Raw genomic sequence first — 23,175 nt, 5'->3', positions numbered from 1 at the left:
TATACTTCAGTGAGCTGGAAAAAAAAAGAGAGAAAATATATGCCTCTCGAGGAACATTTGCACCACCACCTTTGGAATATCATTCCACCCCCAAATCAACTCTGAATCTGATTAAGTATCTGGATCTAAATATCTATTTATAATTCCAATTTATGGGAGGCCTGTTTGAAACAATAGCATACAAATGCAATCAGCAACATTCAGACAATTTCTTTAACAAATAAATTGCAAGAAGGATTTTAAAAAAAGAAAAAATACTGTAGGGTTAAAAGGACTTTAGACAACTATTAACCAATTGAAATATATGGACATTCTTTGGATTCAAATTTGAAAAAAAAATGATGAAAAATTATGAGACAATTGGGATAATTTGAATAATAACTGTATATTTGATGATATATAATTATTATTAACTAGAGGCCTGATGCATGAAGATTCATGCAAGAATAGGCCTTCCTTCCCCTGGCTGCTGGCACCAGCTTCCCTCTGTCACCTGGGACCTGGGCCTGCGCTTTGGCTGCTGCCTTCCACCTTCGCTCTGGCCGGAGCCACTTTTGCTCTGGCCCTGCCACCCTCCTGTAGCTCCATCCACCCCACCTCCCCTTCATAGCAGGTATCCTGTCCCATCTCAGCCGTTCTGTGCCTGTGCACATGCGCTGTCCAGAGGCCCAGAGCTGCTGGGGATGGGCGGAACGCCTGCATCGTGGCAAGTGTCCCAGCCTGGCTGTCGCCATCTTTGTCACATCAATTTGCATATTCCCTCCTTATTGGCTGTGGGTACCTCCATCTTTGTTGTGGAGTGATGGTTAATTTGCATATTTTGTCTTTACTAGATAGGCTATTTTAAAGTAAAATAATGGTTTTGTGTTTATGCTTTTATAAAAAGTTTTACTTTAGATACACATTGAAATGATATAATATATGGAATTTGCTAGGTAAGAGGTCAAAGAAAGTAGAACACAGATGAGAAAAGACCCTGAATAATAATCATTGAAACTGAGTGATGAATAAATGAGGTTTTGTTACACTAAGCTGTGGAAAGTGAAAAATTGCCAGTTACACTGGTCAAAAATGATGAAACATTGGCAATTTCATATGGCACAGCCTAGTACCATTTTCTGTACTTTTGTCCATGGTCAGGTGTTTCCATACTGAACATTTCTGAAGACCGGAACTTGATGCATCAATCAGTTCCACGGCTGTTTGTTGAGTGGACACATGGCCTGATAATCTGGCAGTGACCTCACAAAACTGAATTGCTAAAAATGCAAAGGCAGAGCCTCTAACTGCTGCCACCCTAGGGTCAATACTCGGGATGAAGATCTGGCTGCACATACATTCCCCCAGCCTCTCTGTGTGTGTGCCCATTAGGTCAGGTTCTACTTGCTCCATTAGCAGAACTGGAAGGAAGCTATGATGCCTATAAGAGTGTTGCCCTCTTGAAGTTAAGTGGGGTTGGAAACAGCTTTGCTTCTTGGTGTAACATCACTGGGTGAACATAGGGAATTGTTTCTTGGTTCTTCAAGTGATGAACAACACTGTTTCAAAGAAGAATGGCCTTGGGAAGACAGAGATTAAGAGTAGGAGAGCTTGTTCCCTAAGAAGAGGGTGCAGAGCAAGTTGGGAAACATACAGCTTGCCCCAAGTTGCCTCCTGAAGATCCAAAATGATCAATATAGGCTTCTTACTGCCATGTCCCAGCTCCCATAGGAACCCGAACTATTCAGGGAATAGGGGTGAAATTGGACAATTTGTCTAACAAGGAGCCTTGGGAATTGACTTCTTATTGGTCCAGATATTATAAATATTCCCTCAATTCCTACAATTTATCTTCCACCCCAGCTTTTCTTCTTTGGGCCAGGAGGATATCTACCTGTGCCTGTCCGAGGCATCCTTATGTCTCCAAGATCTAACTTACCTAACTTCATCACCAGGGAGTAAACTGAGACGAGTTTGACTAATGTACCAGTGGTTATGTCAAGAAGAGAAAAAATGGCTCAGTAAGTGGACTTGGAGGACAAAGATGGAGGGAGGGAGGAAATGAGGGGGCGGGGTGCACTTGGAGGAAACGCAATGCAGGTGGCAGAAAGAGAGAAAGAGAGGAGCCTGTGTTCTCAGACAATTGGGAGAGTCCATCTGGTTCATTTCTGCTCAGCACCCAGTTCCCAAACCTGAATCCAATCGCCTCACTTATCTACCTCGCTCGACGTAGTCTAGTTGTGATGCTAGACAGCAATTTCCAAAGCCCGTGATTTGTAGCTCAGTTATTAATATCTGAACCTGCTTTTCCAAGCCTACAAAAAAGAGGTCTCCTTTTTATTCTTCTTTGGGCCAGGAGGATATCTACCTGTGCCTGTACGAGGCATCCTTATGTCTCCAAGATCTAACTTATCTAACTTCATCACCAGGGAGTAAACTGAGACAAGTTTGACTAATGTACCAGTGATTATGTCAAGAAGAGAAAAAATGGCTCAATAAGTGGACTTGGAGGACAAAGATGGAGGGAGGGCGGAAATGAGGGGGCGGGGTGCACTTGGAGGAAATGCAATGCAGGTGGAAAGAGAGAAGAAAGAGAGGAGCCTGTGTTCTCAGACAATTGGGAGAGTCCATCTGGTTCATTTCTGCTCAGCACCCAGTTCCCAAACCTGAATCCAATCGCCTCACTTATCTACCTCGCTCGACGTAGTCTAGTTGTGATGCTAGACAGCAATTTCCAAAGCCCGTGATTTGTAGCTCAGTTATTAATATCTGAACCTGCTTTTCCAAGCCTACAAAAAAGAGGTCTCCTTTTTACACCAAACTTCTGTAGGCATAAGTTTGAGTTATTTCCATCATTGAATCTCTGAGTCCCTGGAGATTTCCTGATATTTCCAGGCTGGGATATCCCCGACACCAACTTCTAGGGTTTTATGTGGGGGAAGAGTTGTGCTTCCTTGAGTAAAGCCTCATCAGGCTGAAGTCAACATAGGAGTCTCCTGGTTCCTGAAACATGAACATTTCCCAAGAGCTGTGGAAAGATGAGTGATAGCTCAGACGTGCAGAACAGGGGCATGTGAGATGAGCTCATTGATTCAGTAATTTAATCAATTGGGTATTCACTAACCCCTCTTTGGATTAAAAAAAAATGTCCAAATCTTTCAGTAAAATTATGAAACTACAAGATAGAATGTTGTCAGTGCCACAGAGTAGCATGAACTCTAGTCTGATTTCAGGACACAGAGTAAGAAACCAACTTGGACATGGGGGCTCTGTAGAGGTAGGATTTTGTGGAGGTTGTTAAGAGGGCCAAGGAACTCCAGGAAGAGAGAACGCAGAGGACCAGTGTCACTCAGTGGGAAGGCTGTGAGCTTTGGACTCAGGCAGACACGCATTTGGGACCACGCTCACCATTTAATAGCTGTGGGAGCTACACATGCTCTTTGAGCTCCAGTCATCTCAGCTGTAAAGTGAGGATTATGACGTGTACCTGATAGCTTGTTGTTAGGAGGATACGTCATATATGTAACACACCTATTGTAGTTCTAAGAGCATACTAGGTATGTATTTAGTAACAAATGTGAAGAAACATGGAGATAACTAGTAGCAACAAAAGATGGGTTGTGAGTCAGATTGGCATATTGACCACCAAAGCTAGTATCAAACATAAATTTAGAAGGACAGTAGTAAATAGAATTAAAAGATTTTTTAAATTTTAAGTTAAAAATTTGGACTTTGTTCAGTGACCAATAGTGATTCATAAAGTCTGTTGTATAGATAGGAGACTTTTCAAGAATTGATGCCTGATTCAGCTATGTTACCTGAATACTCATAATTCTCAGGGAATATTTCTCATGTCCATGTCCCCTTAATTTGATAAATGCTTCTTTAATCTCAACTGTAAATTCATGAATTCACTCATAATTCCTGTAATTATGAAGAAAGAGTACAAGCTCTAGATTCAGACTGCTGCGCTTAATTCTGTGAAATCCCATTTGATTTTATTAATCTCCTTGTGTCTCCATTTTCTTTTTATTCATTTACCTTTATTGTTGAAAGTATTCCAGATGTCCTCCTTTTGTTCCCGCAGTGACCCTCTTCCCCACTCTTGCCTCCTTCCCAGGTCTTCTTTGCACTATTTTTTATATCCATATCTATAATAATAAAAGTGTAATATGCTAATTAGACTGGACTTCCCTCCGGATGACTTTCCGGATGAAGGCAGGGCTGCAAGGTATATCCATATCTATAATAATAAAAGTGTAATATGCTAATTAGACCGGACTTCCCTCCGGATGACTTTCCGGATGAAAGCAGGGCTGCAAGGTCCGAGCCCCTTGCACGAATTTTGTGCATTGGGCCTCTAATATCTATATCTATATCTATATCTATATCTATATCTATATCTATATCTATCTATATCTATATCTATATATATTCATTCTTTGGTTAATCTCTTCCCGCACCCCTCCTCCCTTCCCTCTGAGAGTCCTCAGTTTGCATGCTTTCATGTCTCTGGATCTATTTTGTTTGTCAGTTTATTTTGTTCATTAGATTTCACATATAAGTGAAATCATGTGATATTTGTTTTTCTCTAACTGACTTATTTCACTTAGCACAATACTCTCCATTTTATTATATGTGAAACCAGGAGACTAGCAATAAAAAAGAATCATTATTTTTTCCTATGTATATTAAAATAATTATGTTTATGTCCTTCTGTATCCTGGTCAAGATGCTGGTCACAAAATGAACAAAGACACAAATGGAAGGATGTAGCAACTTACTGACAGATTGGCTTTGGCAATGGAAGAAATGAGGGAGGGAGAGTCAAAGTTTCAATCATAGGTATCTGGAGGGATGGTGATCTCATTTATGGAGAAAAAGGGGCTCCAGGAGAAAATAGAACTTATTTTTTTACATGGTGAACTTACCAACCAGGAAGAGAATGGGAAATCATGACTTCTAATTATATTATTTTGTGTCAGACACTGTATAGACAATTTTACATAAACATCTTATGTAAGCCTCAAAACAATGCTATTTAACCAGTGATTTTCAACTGGGGGTGCCGTGGCACACTGGTGTGCTGCAAGAATTTTTAAAACATGCAATATCTGACTATTTAGTTAGGGGCACTGACCTCTTTTCCCTTAGATCAGCCGTGGGCAAACTACGGCCCGCGTTTGAAATGAATAAAACTAAAAAAAAAAAAGACCGTACCCTTTTATGTAATGATGTTTACTTTGAATTTATATTAGTTCACACAAACACTCCATCCATGCTTTTGTTCCGGCCCTCCGGTCCAGTTTAAGAACCCATTGTGGCCCTCGAGTCAAAAAGTTTGCCCACCCCTGCCTTAGATTGTCAAATTAAAAAAAAATGACAACAATAGCCATATGGTGTGAAGGAATAAAATTATACCAATTTTTTTTGTTAGATTGCAAAATATATGTTTTTGGTGTGCTACAGAATTTTAGTAATTAGTTATGTGTGTCATGAGATGTAAAAGGTTGAAAATCCCTGCTATGAGTTTTACACCATTATTATCATTCCCTTTTGACCAAGAAGGTGAGATTGTAGTGGCAACTTGCTCAACATCATCCATCTAGTAAGTGTTGAGCCCATAAATCATATTCAGGTGTTTCTTTCCACAGCCCTTCCTTAAAATCTGAGGGGACGCTGCCAAACGTTGGTTGAGACCATAACATGATGCTGAGCACTAGATCAGTCACTTTCCATGTGTTACTTTAAATCATCTTCTAAGAAAACCAGAAGGTAGGTATTATTTCTCCCGGAAAATGAAGTTTAGAGATGTTATTAGTCACTAAGTAATGGAGCCAGGATTTGAATCCTGGTTGGTCTGAATCCAGTGATCTGTGTGTTCTCCCTCATTCCACAAATTATCTAAGGGGAAATATTAAGTTTTCAGGTAGAAATTCAGGTATGGGTGTTAGGAGTCTGGAGTTGTAAGTCTGAGAATCAATTTTGTAAAGACAAAGTTTTTTTTAAGGAGCCCTTACCTTGGCATTTAGGACAGTTCATGAACACTCTGAAAGTAATGCCAAAATGTGTATTCTTAAGATCTACTCTCTTAGCAAATTTCAAGTATATAACACAGTATTATTAAATATAGTCACCATGCTGTACATGAGCAAATCTTATTCATCATATAACTGAAAACTTGTACACTTTGACCAGCATCTCCTCATTTCCCCCAACCCCTGGTAACTACCATTCTACTGTTCCTATTAGTTTGACTTAAAAAATTTTTTTTTAAATTTCACACAGAATGGGGTCATACAATATTTCTCTTTCTCTGCCTGACATATTTCACTAGTATAATCTCCTCTAGGTTCATCCAGGTTGCCACAAATGCTCTTTCTTATGACTGAGTAACATTCTATGTACGTATATATGTATGTATGTATGTATGTATGTATCTATTATCTATCTATCTATCTATTATCTATCTATCTAATCTGACAGCTTTTCTATCAATTCCTCATTGATGAGCTCTTAGGTTGTTTCTGTATCTGGGCTATTGTGAATTATGCTGCAATAAAGTTGGGAGAACAGATATTCATTTGGTTTTCTTCAGATATATACCCAGAAGTGGGGTTGCTAGGTATATGGTAGTTCTATTTTAACTTTTCTGAGGACCTTGCACATTATATTCCACAGTAGCCATATCAATTTACACTAGAGGCCCGGTGCATGAAAATCATGCACTCGACAGGGGGGTGGGGGGAGGGGCTCCCTCAGCCCAGCCTGTGCCCTCTCGCAGTCCAGGAGCCCTCAGGGGATTTCTGACTGATGGCTTAGATCCGGGGGAGTGGGCCTAAGCCATCAGTCAGACATCCTTAGTGCTGCCGAGGAGTGGAGAGAGACTCTTGCCACCACTGTTGCTCTCGCCAGCCGTAAGCCTGGCTTCTGGGAGTGCACTGGCCACCAGGGGGCAGCTCCTGCATTGAGCATCTGCCCTCTGGTGGTCAGTGCACGTCATAGTGAGCGGTTGAGTGGTCTTAGCATATCATTAGCATATTACTCTGACTGGTTGAATGGACAACCGGACACTTAGCATATTAAGCTTTTATTATATAGGATTTTGGATATTAGCCCCTTATTGGCGGTATTGTTTGAAATATTCTCTCCTATTCTGTTGGTTGCCTTTTTCTTTTATTGATGGTTTCTTTTAGTGTGCAGAAGCTTTTTAGTTTGATATAGTTTCACTTTTACTTTCCTTGCCTTTGGGGTCAAATTAATAAAATTCTCTCTGAGACCAAGGTCCATAAGTTTAGTACCTATGCTTTCTTCTATGTATTTTGTTTCAGGTCTTATATTTAGGTCTCTGATCCATTTAGAGTTTATTTTTATGTATGATGTCAAATAGTGGTCCAGTTTCATTCTTCTGCATGTAGCTTTCCACTTTCCCCAACTCTGTTTATTGAAGAGGCTTTCTTTTCTTCATTATATGGTTTTGGCTGCATTGTCAAAAATTGGTGGCTCTTAATTCTGTTCCATTGGTCTCCGTGTCTATTTTTCTATCATTACTGTTTTGCTCTTTGTAGCTTTGCAGTATTATTTGAAGTCAGGGAGTGTGATATTACCAGCTTTGTTCTTTATTTTTAGGATTGATTTGGCTGTTTAGGGTCTTTTTTGCTTTCATGCAAATTGAGGATTTTTTGTTTTATTTCTGTTAAAAATACCATTGGGATTGTGATGATGGATTTCATTTTATCTGTACATTGATTTAACATGGCCATTTAAACTATGTTGGATCTTCCAATCCATGAATATAGAATATTTTTCTACTTATTTGTGTCTTCTTCAATATCTTTCAATAATGTCTTGTAGTTTTTAATCTATAGGTCCTTCACATTCTTTGTTAAGTTTACTCTTAGGTATTTTATCCTTGTTGCAATTGTAAGTGGAATTTTTTTCATTTTTCAAATGAAATTTCATTGTTAGTATATAGATATTCAATAGAGTTTTATACATAGATTTTGTACTTTGCAGCTTTACTGTATTTGTTTATTGTTTCTAGTAGTGTGTGTGTGTGTGTAGTCTTTAAGGTTTTCTATGTTTTAAAAATCATGTAATCTGCAAAAAGTGATAATTTTACTTCTTCACCCCCAGTTTGGATGCCTTTTATTTATTTCTCTTGCCTGAATGCTCTGGCTAGGACTTTTATACTTATACACTGAATAGCAGTGTGGAAGTGAGCATCCTTGTCTTATTCCTGATCTTAGAGGAAAAGCTTTCAGTTTTCACAATTGAGTGTGCTGTTAGCTGAGGGTTTGTCATTTATGGCCTTTAGTATATTGAGGTATTTTCCTTCTATATCCATTTTATAAGTGTTTTAATCATAAATGGACGTTATATCTTGTCAAATGCCTTTCCTGCATTTATTAATACGATCACTGTATCACATTGATCAATTTGCGTATGTTAAACCTTCTTTGTGCCCTGAAATGAACCCCACCTGGTCGTGATGTATTATCTTTTTAATGTATTATTGTATCTGGGTTGCTAGTATTTGTTTAGGATTTTTGCATTTATATTCCTCAGAGATATTGGTTTATAATTTTCTCTTTTTGGTGTGTTGTCCATGCCAACTTTTGGTAATAGGGTAATGTTGGCCTCATAAAATTAGTTAATAATTATTGCCTCTTCTTTAATATTTTTGGAAGAGTTTGATAGCATAGGTTTTAGATCTTCTTTTATTGTTTGGTAGAATTCACTAGTGAAGTCATCTGGTCTTTGATTTTTACTTTTTGGGAGGATTTTGATGACTGTTTCAATTTCCTTACTGTTGATTGGTCTATTTAGATTTTCCAGTTCTTCATGATTCAGTCTAGAAAGGTAATATATTTTTAACAACTTCTCAATTTATTTTAGGTTATTGAATTTGATGGCATGTAGCCTCTCATAGTATTCTTGCATAGTCCTTGGTATTTCTGTGATGTCTACTGTAACCTCTTCTCTTTCACTTCTGATTTTGTTTGCCTTTTCTCTTCTTTCTTTCATTAGTTTAGCTAGAGTTTTTCAATGTCGTCAATCTTTTTTTAAAAGAATAATTTATTAAGTTTTAGAGAGAGAGGAAGGGAGAGGGAGAAACATTGGTGTGAGAGGATAACATCGATTGGCTGCCTCCTGCACACCCGCTACAGGCATGTGCCCTGACTGGGAATTGAACCAGCAACCCTTAGTGCCCTGAAAGATGCCTAATCAGTTGAGCCACACTGAGCAGGGCAATTTTATCAGTCTTTTAAAGAACCAGCTTTTTTTTTTTTTTTTTTTGCATTATTTTTTTTTCTGTTTGCCTCTTTGTTCCCTATTTTTTATATTATTCTCTAATTTTTATTTTTCTCATTTTTGGCTTTATTTTTTCTAGTTCTTTAAGGTGAAATATTTGGTTGTTAACTTGAGATAGGCCTCTATTGATGTAAACTTCCCTTTTATTACTGTTTTTGTTGTATCCCCCAACTTTTGATATGCTATATTGTCATTCTCATTTGTTTCTATGTATCTTTTTATCGCTTTGACCCGGTCATTGTTTAGTAGTATGTTAGTTAAATTCCACATCTTTGTATTTTTTCCTCACTTTATATTTTTTAATTTATTTTCCCCCCCTAATTCTCAGGATATTTTGAAAGAGAGAGAGAAAGATGTGAGAGAGAAACATCAATCGGCCGCCTCTTGTACGTGCCCCATCCGGGAATCAAACCCACAACCCAGGTATGTGCCCTGACCAGGAGTCAAACCTGCAATCTTTTGGTGCACGGGATGACACGCCCACCACTGAGCAGCCCGGACAGAGCTTCCCTGCTCTATTTTTGCAGTTGACTTCCAATTTCAAAGTATTGTGGTGAGGGAATATGCTTGGTATGATTTTAATCTTAAATCTATGGAGGCTGGTTTTGTGTCACAACATATGGTCTACTCTTGAGATAGGTTCCATGTACACTGGAGAAGAATATGTAACTTGGTGTTCTGGGATGAAAAGCTCTGTAAGTATCGATTATGTCCATTTGATCTAATGTATCACTTTAGGCGAATATTTTCTTATTGGTTTTCTGTTTGGATGATCTATCCACATCTGTCCATGGATTCTCTAATAATTTAGTGTAGTGCTCAAAACAAGCTGGTTAACTGTATTATTCAAATGTTCAATACCCTTACAAACATTCTGTCTTCTTGATCTATTACTAAAAATGATATAATAAAATCTCTTCATATGGCGTGGTTTATAATTTTTTCCTATACTTCTGTTAGTTTGTTTTCCTTTTTGCAGCATAAGTCTATGTAAAATGCATATTAGTAGCTCCTTTTCCCTCCCTTTTAAATGAATTTTTCCTTTGTTATTACATAATGACTTCTTTTTCCCTTTTAATGCCTTTTGCCTTAAGTATTTTTACCTGATATGAATAAGATATCCAACTTCCCTTTGGTTAGCTTTCTTGGTATAGCTTTACCATTCTTTTATGTCATTATAGTTTAGGTGTATCTCTTGCACATGTGAGATGTTAGGATTTGTTTTTTGGGGGTTTTTTTTGTCCATTCTGAGAGTCTCTGTTTTTAATGACTTAAGACATTTAGACAATTGTTGTAGTTACTCCTATAATTTGTGACTTTTATTTGCTTCTTATGTCTTCTTTACTGAAAGTGGTTTGATTAAAATCCCTTTATTTCTGTTGCACCCCTACTACAATTTAGAAGTCATATCTTGTTTACATGCACAGTCTCGCTACAATTATTAACTATTTTGAAACTCAATGGTTTGCTTAAATTTTTCTACAGATATACCAGTTTCTTGACTGCTCATTGCTTCTTGGATATCACTCTTGTCTGGATTTAATTGGTTTTATCCTAAAGTAAATCTTTACTAGTTTTTATCTTCAGCAAGGTTTCTTGCATGATACACTCTCTCAATCTTTGTCTGAAACAGGAATGTTTAGGTAAGCATCTTGGAACCACGTTTTGACATATGAGTTGCTTTAAACACTTCATCAATAGTCTACGATGCAACAAATACATAAATTGATGTCATAATTAACCAAGATGGGCAATTGGGTGTAATCTCATCTAATTTTCCAAAATCATCTCTATAGCGTTCACCTAACTTCCCCCTTTCAATACTTCCAGAGGAATTATACCCATGGAACCAAGGAACCAAACCAGTATATCCGAATTCATCCTTCTAGGACTTTCAGAAAAGACAGAAATGGAGCCTCTCCTCTTTGCTCTGTTCCTTGGCATGTATGTGATCACGGTAGTGGGGAACCTGTTGATCATCCTGGCCATCAGCTCAGACTCCCACCTCCACACTCCCATGTACTTCTTCTTAGCCAACTTGTCCTTGGTTGATTTTGGCCTGGCCACCAACACTGTCCCCAAGATGCTGGTGAACATTCAAACTAAGAGCAAATTCATCTCCTATCCTTGCTGCCTGACCCAAATGTACTTTTTCCATTTTTTTGGCATCGTTGACAGTGTCTTAATTGCAGTGATGGCTTATGACAGGTTTGTGGCTATATGTCACCCCTTACACTATGCCACCATCATGAGCCCGCGCCTTTGTGGCCTGCTGGCTGGTGGTCCATGGGTGTTTTCCTACTTTATCTCTCTCACACACATCCTCCTGATGGTGCACCTGGTTTTCTGTGGCAACAAGATTCCTCACTACTTCTGTGACCTCAATCCCCTTCTCAGACTTTCTTGCACTGACACTTCTGTGAACAAGATCTTTGTGCTCCTTGTGGCCGGGATGGTGATAGCCACACCTTTCCTCTGCATCCTGGCTTCCTATGCTCGCATCATTGTGGCCATCATGCAGGTTCCCTCGGCAGGTGGCAGGAAGAAAGCCTTTTCCACCTGCAGCTCCCACCTGTCTGTGGTTGCCCTCTTTTATGGGACTACCATAGGGGTCTATTTGTGTCCTTCATCAGTCCGTACAGCTGTCAAGGAGAAAGTCTCTGCTGTAATGTACACTGCAGTCACCCCCATGCTGAACCCCTTTATCTACAGCCTGAGAAACAGAGACATAAACGGGGCACTGAGGAAGCTCATCAATAGAAAAATTACCTCATCTTCCTAACCACCAGGACACCTGGGAGTTTCTGGGTAATAAGATGCAAACATCTGGATTCTTGGGCAAAAATCTGGAATTTTTGAGTTGGGAGAGTAACCACTTTGAATTTTAAATTGCAGAAGATTAAAAGGAAACCTCAAGATGACCCTGTCACTATTTTCCCAATTAGTGAGACCAATAAGAGTCCTTTTGTGTATGTCTTATACCATATTTCCAGAAGAATCAGTCTAGTTCTACCAGATTGGATTTACCATGATTCAGAATCCATTTAGCACTCAGCAAATGCTATTGGGTACCTATTATGAGCTTGATGTAGGTGCTGGCCATCGTGTGATGAGCAGGAGAGACACATGACCTATAGCTTGGAAGATCCCAATAACTGAGTGTGGAAGAAGACATTAGATGTAATCCTATATAATAAAAGGCTAATATGCAAATTGACTGAAAGGCAGAACTACCAGTCGCTATGACATGCACTGACCACCAGGGGGTCAGACGCTCAATGCAGGAGCTGCCTCCTGGTGGTCAGTGCACTCCCCGAGGGGGAGCACCGCTCAGCCAGAAGCCAGGCCCATGGCTGGTGAGTGCAGCGGCAGTGACGGGAGCCTCCCCCACCTCAGAGGCAGGTGGACATCCCCCGAGGGGTCCAGGACTGAGAGAGGGTGCAGGCTGGGCTGAGGGATCCCCCCTACACCCCAGTGCACAAATGTCATGCACCGGGCCTCTAGTTATAACAGAATGGAATATATACATGAAGGGAAGGATAGAGTGTAGCAGGAACACTTGAGAGAATCCGGAAGGTGGGGTCTCATCTTATCTCAAAGGATAAGATGGTGTTATTGAGGCAAATACAAGGAGTTAAGAGTCTCAGACAAAGAAACAGTATGTGAAATGTGAACGAGCAAGAGAAAGAGAGAGAAGAATGCATTTGTGAAATGGACAATCCAGTTTTGGTGACTGGCTTGGGAAATGCCACATCAAGAAGAGCTTTAGGGTCAACCCAAGAGTTCTGTCTTTCCAGTAACAACCAGGCCATTAATTAGGCTTTCAGAAGCAAAAGTCAGGGAGGATGTGAATGAGATGTATGTTCCCCTCCCCCCTCACTCCTATCCTGTCTTCTGGGGAGGTGGGATGGAGTGTGCTGGGGAAAAGTTGTGGAAGGCACAGGGAGAAAGAGGTTCAGACCATGCACTAAGAAACGAAGGAACCACCACCTGATGGCACATAACTTCATAGCCAAGGATAGGAAGGGTGATACCAATCTACTGAGTCATGATTCTCTAAATCAGAGGGAAGCTGAGGCATGTCTCAATCACTACATATTTGTGTGGGATGCATTTAAGTAGTAGCACTGCTTATGACAGAAACGAGAGCTATTCATTTTGAGTACATCTTGTGCCACACACCATATTAGTTTTCTTTGCACTAGTTTCATTTCCTTATTCTAAAGTCCCCATGAAGGCAATAAATTATATTTATGTCTATTCTGAAGTAATCCTCAAACTCATATGGATATTTACAACTAAAATGGAAAGTGCAGTGACTTTCAATGAGGTCAGAAATTTTCAAATGGTGCTAAGAAGGTGACATCATCTTAAGCAGAAAGACCTTGAATAATCATATATTTAATTTACTTATGCTACTTTCCTTCCCGGGAGGATTACATTAGACTTTCTCAGTTAAACAATGAGAACTCCAGACCTGGCCTGTTGTTGGTTTAAAAAAAAAAAACCCACGAAGCTTTCTGGTGGATATTCTGGTGACTAAAATCCAGAATCTAAGAGTGTTGGTGCTTGCCATGGGTACCCACCCCATGATTATGGTAAGAGATTTTTATTGGGTGAAAGCTGACCAGGTAAGTTCCCTGGTCTCCTGCCAGATGCCTGCAAGTAGTTAATGTGCTGACAGGAGAGGGTTGGAATGGCCAGAGGCCTGGAAAACTATTCGAATTTGGGGGCTCACAGAATTTTGGGAAAACCTTTCTCTCTTATCCAGCTCTTTAGCTCCCTCCCTCCTCTGTGCAATGACAGATGCCTAGTGCTAATAAAAATCTCTTAAGATTCTGTCAGCCAAACTATTTCTGTCTGGTTTAGTGTTAAGAAGTTAAGGCCGCGACTCCAGAAGAGGTTTGTCCTGGTAGCCTTTACAATATCAACTTCCAATATTTGTTGGCATCAACAAATATTTGATTCACTCACTCATTCAATCATTCATTCAACAAATATTTGCCAGTGTCTACTCTATGCAAGTTATTGTTCTAAGCCAGGGGTGGGCAAACTTTTTGACTCGAGGGCCACAATGGGTTCTTAAACTGGACCGGAGGGCCGGAACAAAAGCATGGATTGAGTGTTTGTGTGAACTAATATAAATTCAAAGTAAACATCATTACATAAAAGGGTACGGTCTTTTTTTTTTTTTAGTTTTATTCATTTCAAATGGGCCGGATCCAGCCCGCGGGCCGTAGTTTGCCCACGGCTGTTAAGCGCTGGCAATAGAGCAGTAAGCAAAAGAATAAAAGTAGTCATTTTCTGTGACTACAAAGTTTTAGTACAAGGGAGTTTTTTTTGGGGGGGAAGGGGAGTAGAACTACTCTGTATCCTGATATCAGAGCAATGACTTTGAAGGTGCCAAAAAATTTAAATAGTGTTCTATCTCCCCATATCCCATAAAAATATATGTGGAATAAGATTCCAAGTACTATACACCATAAGAAAGGTGATTTTACTGATATCAGTTTAAAACATAAAATTAAACAATAGAAAACAAAACAAGCATTCCCAGTCCAGCAGGAAAAACAACAATATTAAAAATAGCTATAAATAAAATATAAATATGAATATAAATACCTTTAAATGTGAAAATAATTACCAATGGTGAGAAGGACTTCAAAGGCATCAGGGAGGGTAATGTGAAAGAAACAGATGGAAGGTATTTTATTTTTAAAAAAATATTTTTTTATTGATTTCAGAGAGGAAGGGAGAGGGTGAGAGAGATAGAAACATCAATGATGAGAGAGAATCATTGATCGGCTGCCTCCTGCATGCCCCCTACTGGGGATCGATCCCACAACCCAGGCATGTGCCCTTGGCCGGAATTGAATTTGGGACCCTTCAGTCCACAGGCCGACGCTCTATCCACTGAGCCAAACCAGCTAGAGCAGGTGGAAGGTATTTTAATCTGGGGATTTCTGAGGGCAGTCAGTCTCTGTTAAGGTAACTTCTGAGTTGATTCACTCACTCATTCAATCATTCACACCAAGAATGACATATTCCTGGGAAGGAGGTGACAAGAAGGGAACTGCACAAGCAAAGTCAGGAAGAGTATTTAATACGTTTTAAAGAGTTGTCTATGTTTTTAATATGTATATTTAGATTTGATCCTTTCTCAAACTTGGAACAAAATCCTGCAAGCATTTTAAATCCAATGTATAACTCGGGTTAAAAGAACCAGCAGTTCAGCAAAAGAGAAAAATCAATGAAACAAAACGGCAACCAACAAAATGGGAGAAGATATTTCAAACAATACCTCTGATAATGGGCAGATATAGAAAATATATAAAGAACTCATACAACTCAACAGCAGAAAAACAAGCAACCCAATTAAAAAGTGGTCAGAAGACCTGAATAGACACTTCTCTAAAGAGGACATACAGATGGCCAAGAGACATATAAAAGTTGTTCATTCATCACTAATCATCAGAGAAATGCAAGTCAAAACCACAATGAGATACTACTTGTCAGAATGGCTATCATAAATAAATCAACAAGTAACAAGTGTTAATGGAGATGTGGAGAAAAGGGGACCCTAGTGCGCTGTGGGTGGGGATGCAGATTAGTATAACCACTAAGCAAAACAATGTGGAGGTGCCTAAAAAAAATTTTTAAAAAATTGCCTTATGGCCCAGCAATTTCACTTGTAGGCATATATCTGAAGAAACCCAAAACACTAATATAGGCACTCCCATGTTCATTGCAGTGTTATTTACAATAGCCAAGATATAAAAGCAAACCAAATGCCCATCAATAGATAAGTAGATTAAAAAAGCCATGGTACATGTATACAAAGGAGTACTTCTCAGACATAAAAATGAATGAAATCTTCTCCTTTGCTATGGCACGGATGGACTTAGAAGAAATTATGCTAAGTGAAATAAGTCAGACAGAGGAAGACAAATACAATGATGATTTCACTTATATGTAGAATCTAAAGGACAAACCAGAAACAGACTCATAGATACAGACAACAGACAGACAGTTGACAGAGGGGAGGGGGCTGGGGACTGGGTGAAAAAGGGGAAGGGATTAAGGAGTACAAATTGATAGTTACAGAATAGTCATGGAGATGTGAATTTCAGCTTAGGAAATATAGTCAATGATATTATAATAACTATGTATGGGGCCAGGTGGGTACTTTAAATATCAGGGGGAACACTTTATAAAATATATGATTATCTAAGCACAATGCTGTATACCTGAAACTAATAGAGGATAATATTGAACACATTAAAGATCATTAAAAAACATTTCATATAATACTGGTGATGATGAACTCCTTTAGCTATTTCTTGTCTGGGAAGCTCTTTATCTGTCCTTTGATTCTACATGATAGCTTTGCAGGGTACAGTAATCTTGGTTCAGACAGTTCCATCACTTCCTTGCTATATGACCTTAGGCCATTATCTTGTATCTTCTGCACCTCAGTTTCCTCATCTCTGAAATGAGGTAACAATAGTACCTGCCTCACAGCTTTGGGTAAGGAATAAAGAAGGTTATTATGTGTAAAGTTATAAGAACAATGCTGGACACTTAGTAGTTACATGGGCAGCAAATTATAACAATTATTATCATTATTATTATTGTCATTATTATTATTATGTACTTTTCTGTGATCACTTGAAATTTGTGTTTACTAAACAGTGAAGCATTGTAAACCATGAAATGCAATAATTTTAATTGCCAAACGTAAACATTACTTCATATATGAACTGAATATAAATAATATCATTTAAATAAAAATATTTTTCATTATTTTAATTTATTTTTGAGTTTGTTGAGCTGTAATTGGGAAATAACATTGTAAGATATTTAAAATATGTGAAATTCATTCTTTTAAAATTGTTCCTTGTTTTAAAATTAAAGATAATATTAATTTTATCTTTAATCGGATGGGATGGCAATATGTTTTGAAAGAATGAAAAACAAGATGTTTCATTAGTGATATGACTTAGTGGTTTCCTAAACTGTACTGTCTGCAGATATTTCCTTTTTATTAAAATTCACATAGTTACCGAAAGGGGACCCTAGTGCTTAATAGTCGCTTAATCTATATATATAAAAGGCTAAGCGACTGGCTGACCAACTCTTAGGTATGATGTGCACTGACCACCAGGGGGCAGACACTCAACGCAGAAGCTGCGGAAGCACAGCAACTTTGCAGAGTGCCCTCTCACACTCCAGGACCCCTCGGGAGATGTCGGACTGCCGGTTTCGGCCCGATCCCTGCAGGCCAAGCCAAGGAACCCCACCTGCCAGAGGGACCCCACTCACTCCACAGGCGCCCTTTGAGCCTCGGAACCACCCCAGGGGCAGCTGGCCAGAGAGAGACCGTGGGAGGTTGACTCCAGGGTGTGTCAGGCCCATCTCGCCCAGTCCTGCCCTGCTGGCCACCTTCTAATTAATTTCCTTTCAATGTGCACAAATTCGTGCACCGGGCCTCTAGTTATTTATATAAAGTATTATTATATCAGACATTAATAAAAATATTCCCACCTGCATTTCTTATATGGTCATATTAAAGAATATGTTAATTCACTGGGAAGATCGGATGGGATGGCAATATGTTTTGAATAAAACCATGACGAAGGGTGCAATTCTGCAAAGTTCCCAGTAGGGGCCGCTGTCCCCAAACCAAGGACACAAAACCCACTGCAGGTGAATCTTCCTCAAATAGGGCCAGGCCTTCCCTCCTCCCAACCCTCCCCCCACCCCTCCCCGAGGAATTGCAGTGGGGCTCAGGCTCTTTCCCACCTCCAGGTCCCATCAAGCTCCTGCAGCCTGTTCACCCCGGCACCATGTGCAGTATCTTTCCTACAAGCTCTGAAAATGTCCCTCCACCTCCTTCCAGGTTCCCCCAACATATCCCCTCCATCCTCACCTCAGAGCTTTTACATGTGCGGTTCCCTCTGTGTGGAATGCCTTTCCTTTCAGTTTACTGATGTCCACTCAGAAAACTCATACTGCAGTTGAATTTTCTTCCCCTGGGAGGATGTTACTTAATTCCTCTGTGCCCCAGATCCCTCTGATGGGCAGGCTGGAGTGATGGGTGAGCCAGGGCAAGGCATGAGAAAACCTGAGAGGCCGTGCTGAGCCACAAGGGTTGTGATCAGCAGTGTCCTCACATGCATGTAGAGAAAAATCCCCCTGCCTTCCCCCGCTCACCCCTGATCTTTCGAAAAGAGTCTTAGCGGGGTTGAATGAGAAGCTATAGCTTTGGCCAGCACAGACCTCCTCTTTGGGCTCTCAGTGGCTAGACCACCCTCTGTGTGCCCTCCTGGTGGGGATGTTTGCTCTCTGGTGACGCCCCTGAGACTGGGCCTACACACAGCACCTGCTCCCTGGGCAGACACCAGCCGGGGGACAGCCCTGCAGGAAAAGCCATGAGCAATGGGCTGGGGGCTGGGTGTCACCTTTATGAAAGCGCGGTAACTCCCTCTGCCACAGAGGAGTTGGAGGACAGACCAGGAGGCTGATCAGTGGCTCCCACAGGGCTCTGTGAGCCTCAATGCAGGTACAGCCCAGCTGAGCTGGCCAAGGTTCAGGGAACTGGGGACCCTCAGGAACCCTGCACCCAGACCACCTCCCCTGCCTATCTCAGCCCCTCTCTCCATTTCTCTGAACAATGTCCCTTTCCTCTCCCATGCTGTCTCTGAGACTTTTCCACTCTCGCAGCTTCCCACCCTGTCTCTGTCTCTCTCTCCCTTCCTTAGCTCTCTCCCTCTCTGGGTCTCTGGCGGTGAGGGTCTCTGGCTGTGCGGGTCTCTCTGTGTGTCTCCCATCCTGTGTGTCTCTCTTTGTCTCTGTCTGCCTCTGTCCCTGTTGTCCCATCCAACATTCACTCTCTGGGCAGTGAGTGGGGGGTGGAGGGGAATATAGGATTCTCCCCCTTGACCTACCTCCCCCACCCCCCACATGTCCTCGCTCTCCTTAGGTTCTGCCTTCTTTGAAACCTTTGCCCTGAGAGGGAGAAGGATGGGTTGTTGCCCTGGGGAAGGGGCAGGGAGGGCTGGCTGGGAGGAGAGGGTCCAGGTCCAGGCTACAAGGTGTCATTCCTGGGAACATCAGGTTTCAGACCCCAGTGGTGACTTCCATTTTTGGGACCCTCCTGCAGCCACCTCTCCACCACCCACATTCTGCCTTGCCACCTATCTTCTCCCCACTGTTCATCTTCTCCTCCCTGCTGGTCACCTCACACTTCACCCTGAGATTCACCCTCTTCCCACGGGGTTCGCTAACCCTCTCCCCACACAGTTCACCAACCCCCTCTGCTGCACCCCACCTTGAGCCCACGGTCCACCTTCCCCTGCGGCCCACCTCCCTCTTCTCTCCTTGCCCTGCCCTTCCTCATCACCAGCCCTCTGACCTCCTCTCATGTCCCTGCATCTTCTGTGGTCTTTGTCCCCACACCGTGGCCCTGTTCTTCACTCGGTGCAGCTGCTCTTGGCAGATTTCCAGCCAGCTGTCGCCTTGTCAACATTAATGGAATGAGAAACCAGGGCTTCATGAATTCTGAAAAATAACGGATAGTGTTGGTCCTCGCAAGCGACTACACTTGTTGGTGGGTGTGTGTGTGTGGGAAGAGGAGGCTTTGGGTGGGGCAGTCATGGTCTCAGAAGATGGTGGTTAGGGACCAGAAAGGGTTTGGCTATTGTGTGGTCCTCTAGGGTTTGCCTCTGTGCTCTGGGACCTGGTGGTGAGGTGGTCCAGCTGCCATGCAGACCTGTGGTCCGTCTGTTGTGGGTGGGGGTCTGACTATTGTGGGGTCCAGTTCTTGTGAAGATTTGGGGGTGGTTGGGGGTCTGGCGTCACTGCTGTGCGGTTCAAGTGGCCATGCAGATAAGAGTGAATGGTTGTTGCAGACAGTGTGGCAGACCTCCACTGTGGTTTGCTGGAGCCTGTCGTGTGTGGGGTTGTAGTTCCTGGGTTAGTGGCCATCACCTCTCTCTCTCTGCCTGCTCCCTCTCCTTCTCTCCTTCCCTCTCTGCCCTTCCGGCTTTCTCTGTCCATTTCCTTCTCTCCTCTCTGTCTCTCTCCATACCTACCTCTCTTTGTGCCTCCATATTGAACTTTCATTCAAATGTTAACTGAGCAATTACTTTGTGTTCACCATCTGGCTGCAGCGGTACCTGGAGGCTCTGGGTCCTGCTCAGATGGGAAGAGGAGGTGGGACATCCCCACCGCTCCAGGTGGGCCCCAAGGGTGGTAATTACTGGTTTATGTGGAGCAAACAGGCTGGATGCTTGTGTGTCAGAGACCTCCCCTCATCCTGGAAAGGGTTCATTCCCCAAGTATAAGTCAGACATAAGGCTGAGGAGCTATGGTGGATGAATTGACTCTCTCCTACAGAGAGGGTTAAGGACATTGAGAGAAAGGACCAGCCAAGCAGCTATTGAAATGAGAGAGCTTATGAGGTAGAGGGAGCAGTCTGTGCAAAGGCCCTGGGGCAGGCCTGGTGAGTTGGGGAAACATCGAGGAGGCCGTGTGGCTGGAGCAGAGTGAGTGAGAGCAGGTGGGGCAGTCAGGGGATGGGCAGGTTGTATAGGGCCTAGTGAACCTCAAGGAGGACTTGGACTTTTACCCTGAAGGAGGTGGGAGCCACCGGGGCTGGAAATTTGTGAGGCTTCCTAGACAAGCCAGCCCCTGCCCCAGACATGGCTACCAGCACCACACCCCTCTTCGTTTTATTCAGTTTTTAAATTGTGGTGAAATGCATGCAACATAAAATTTGCCAGCTTAACCATTTTTAAGTGTGCAGACCAGTGGTATTAAGCGCATTCACATTCTTGTGCAGCCATCACCTCCATCCATCCCCAGAGGTTTTCATTTTCCCCAATGAAATGCTGTCCCCATTAAACACTAACTCCCCATCCCCCTGCCCCAGCCCCTAGCTCCCACCATTCAACTTTCTATTTCTATGAATCTGATTTCCATAGGGACCTTCTCTAAGTGGATTCCTACAGGGTTTGTCCTTCTGTGTCTGGCTTACTTCACTGAGTATAACGTCCTCAAGGTTCATCCATATTGTAGCAGGTGTCAGAATGTCCTTCCTCTTAGGGCTGAGTAATATTCCATTGTGTGGATGGACCAATTGTGTTTATCTGTCATCTGTCCATCGAGACTTGCGTAGCGTCTGCATTTGATCTACAGTGGTGCCTTCACTTACGAGTTTAACTCGTTAAGGAGCTCGTTAACTCAAATTACTCTATCAACTCAATGCAAAAAATCGGCTGAGAGACAGCTGGTATCTCAAAAAACTCGTTAGTCGGGACACTGGTAAGTCAAGGCCCCACTGTACTATGAATCATGCTGCTACAGAGACAGGTGTACACACAGGTGTATAAGAGCCTGCTTTCAATTCTTTTGGATACATATCCAGAAGTGGGATTGGGGGATCATACTGTAGCTCTATTTTTAAATTTTTTGTGGGTACTCTGAACTGTTTCCCACAGTGGCTGCACAGTGTTACATTCCCACCAGCAACTCACGGGGGTTATGCTTTCTCCACATCCTCCCCAGCACTGGCTATTTTTGAGGTGATTGGTTTTTATAGTAGCCATCCTCTGAGTGTGGATGGCATTTCTTTATAGTTTTTATTTCATTTCCCTAATGATTAGTGATGTTGAGCATCTCTACATGTGCTCACTGGCCATTCATGTATCTGCCTTGCAGAAATGTCTATTCAAGTCCTTTGCCCATTTTTACATCACATTGTTGTTGAGTATTAAAAGATACTCAGGTACAAAGGCTGTTAAATCATGTTGTTTACCCATATCTTCAGAAAAAAATCACTTCTACTGTTGTGGTAAACAACCTGCTTCCCTATTTATAATGGTCTGGCCCTCTAGCAACTTCAGCGCGAAATTATAGCTAATTTGCCTACAAACGTCAGGTGGTCATAATAATCTGGCCTCTCAGTGTATATTCTGGATGTTAATTCCTTATCAGATATCGAATTTGCAAACATTTTCTCTCATTCTGTGGGTCGCCTTGTCACCCTGTGGGCAGTGACTTTTGATGGCACCACTCTCTTTACAGCTAGGACAGTGGCAGCTGGCTCAAGGTGAGATCTAACCTGCAGGTCCAGGCTTAACAACCACCACCAGTTCCATTCCAGTGGCTGCTGGGGCCAAGTCTGCCTGAGGGGCAGGTCTTCCTAAATCAGCCTGGGATGTGGGCACGTCCCCTAAAGCAGGGGTCGCTACTAGGCGCGATTGTCATTTGGGGCTGATACTCCTTTGTCCTGTGTAGTAGAGAGAGTTGGGCAGCATCCCTGCCCGACCCAGGAGATGCCAGTAGCATCCTGCCCTTGTCATCACAACCAAATACGTCTCCAGACGTTGAAAAATGTCCTCGGAGAGAACCTCGGGCCTAATCTGGAGGGAGGTGGGAGGCTCTGCAGGGAGGAATCCAGGATGAGGTGAGTCAGTCTCAGTCTCCCCAACACTAGAATGGGGACCTGGGGGTGACGGCAGAACTTAATGCCTCCCTCCTTCATTCTACAGAGTTTATCAAGCACCTAGTTTGTGTCAGGTCCTGGGGTGGGGATACACTGGGGAGAAAAACAGAGGTCTGGCCTCACGGGAGAAAGAGGGATGCTAGTCAATTAGTTACAGGACTGAATGGGAAATGACAGGGATCATAAATGCTGAGAAGCACAAACACCTGGTGTTCAGTCAGTGCAGAGTAGGGGCACCCCATCTCTCCTGGGAGGTCAGGGAGGGCCTCCTAGACGCAGTGGTTCTCAACCGTGGCTGCACATTAGAATCACACGGGAATCTTTTTAGAATCCTGATTTCTGGGCCTCATCCTCCGAATTCTGTTTTTCTTTGT

General features: G+C 42.0%; 1 protein-coding gene across 1 annotated transcript; it reads left to right on the top strand.

Moving 5' to 3' along the window:
* Positions 1 to 11,137: 11,137 nt before the first annotated feature.
* LOC102242491 (olfactory receptor 24) lies at positions 11,138 to 12,076 on the top strand. The gene has a single exon (XM_005858206.1). The coding sequence runs from the start codon at positions 11,138 to 11,140 to the stop codon at positions 12,074 to 12,076; it is 939 nt and encodes a 312-aa protein (XP_005858268.1).
* Positions 12,077 to 23,175: the final 11,099 nt, after the last annotated feature.

Source organism: Myotis brandtii, unplaced genomic scaffold (genome assembly GCF_000412655.1).
Source record: "Myotis brandtii unplaced genomic scaffold, ASM41265v1 scaffold1161, whole genome shotgun sequence".
Lineage (NCBI taxonomy): Eukaryota > Metazoa > Chordata > Mammalia > Chiroptera > Vespertilionidae > Myotis > Myotis brandtii.
The sequence above is the reverse complement of the archived record's forward strand: the minus strand, read 5'-3'. Positions and strand labels throughout refer to the sequence as shown.

Coding starts and splice junctions, on each gene's coding strand:
- LOC102242491 (XM_005858206.1), top strand. CDS start 11,138: ATGGAACCAAGGAACCAAACCAGTATATCCGAATTCATCCTTCTAGGA.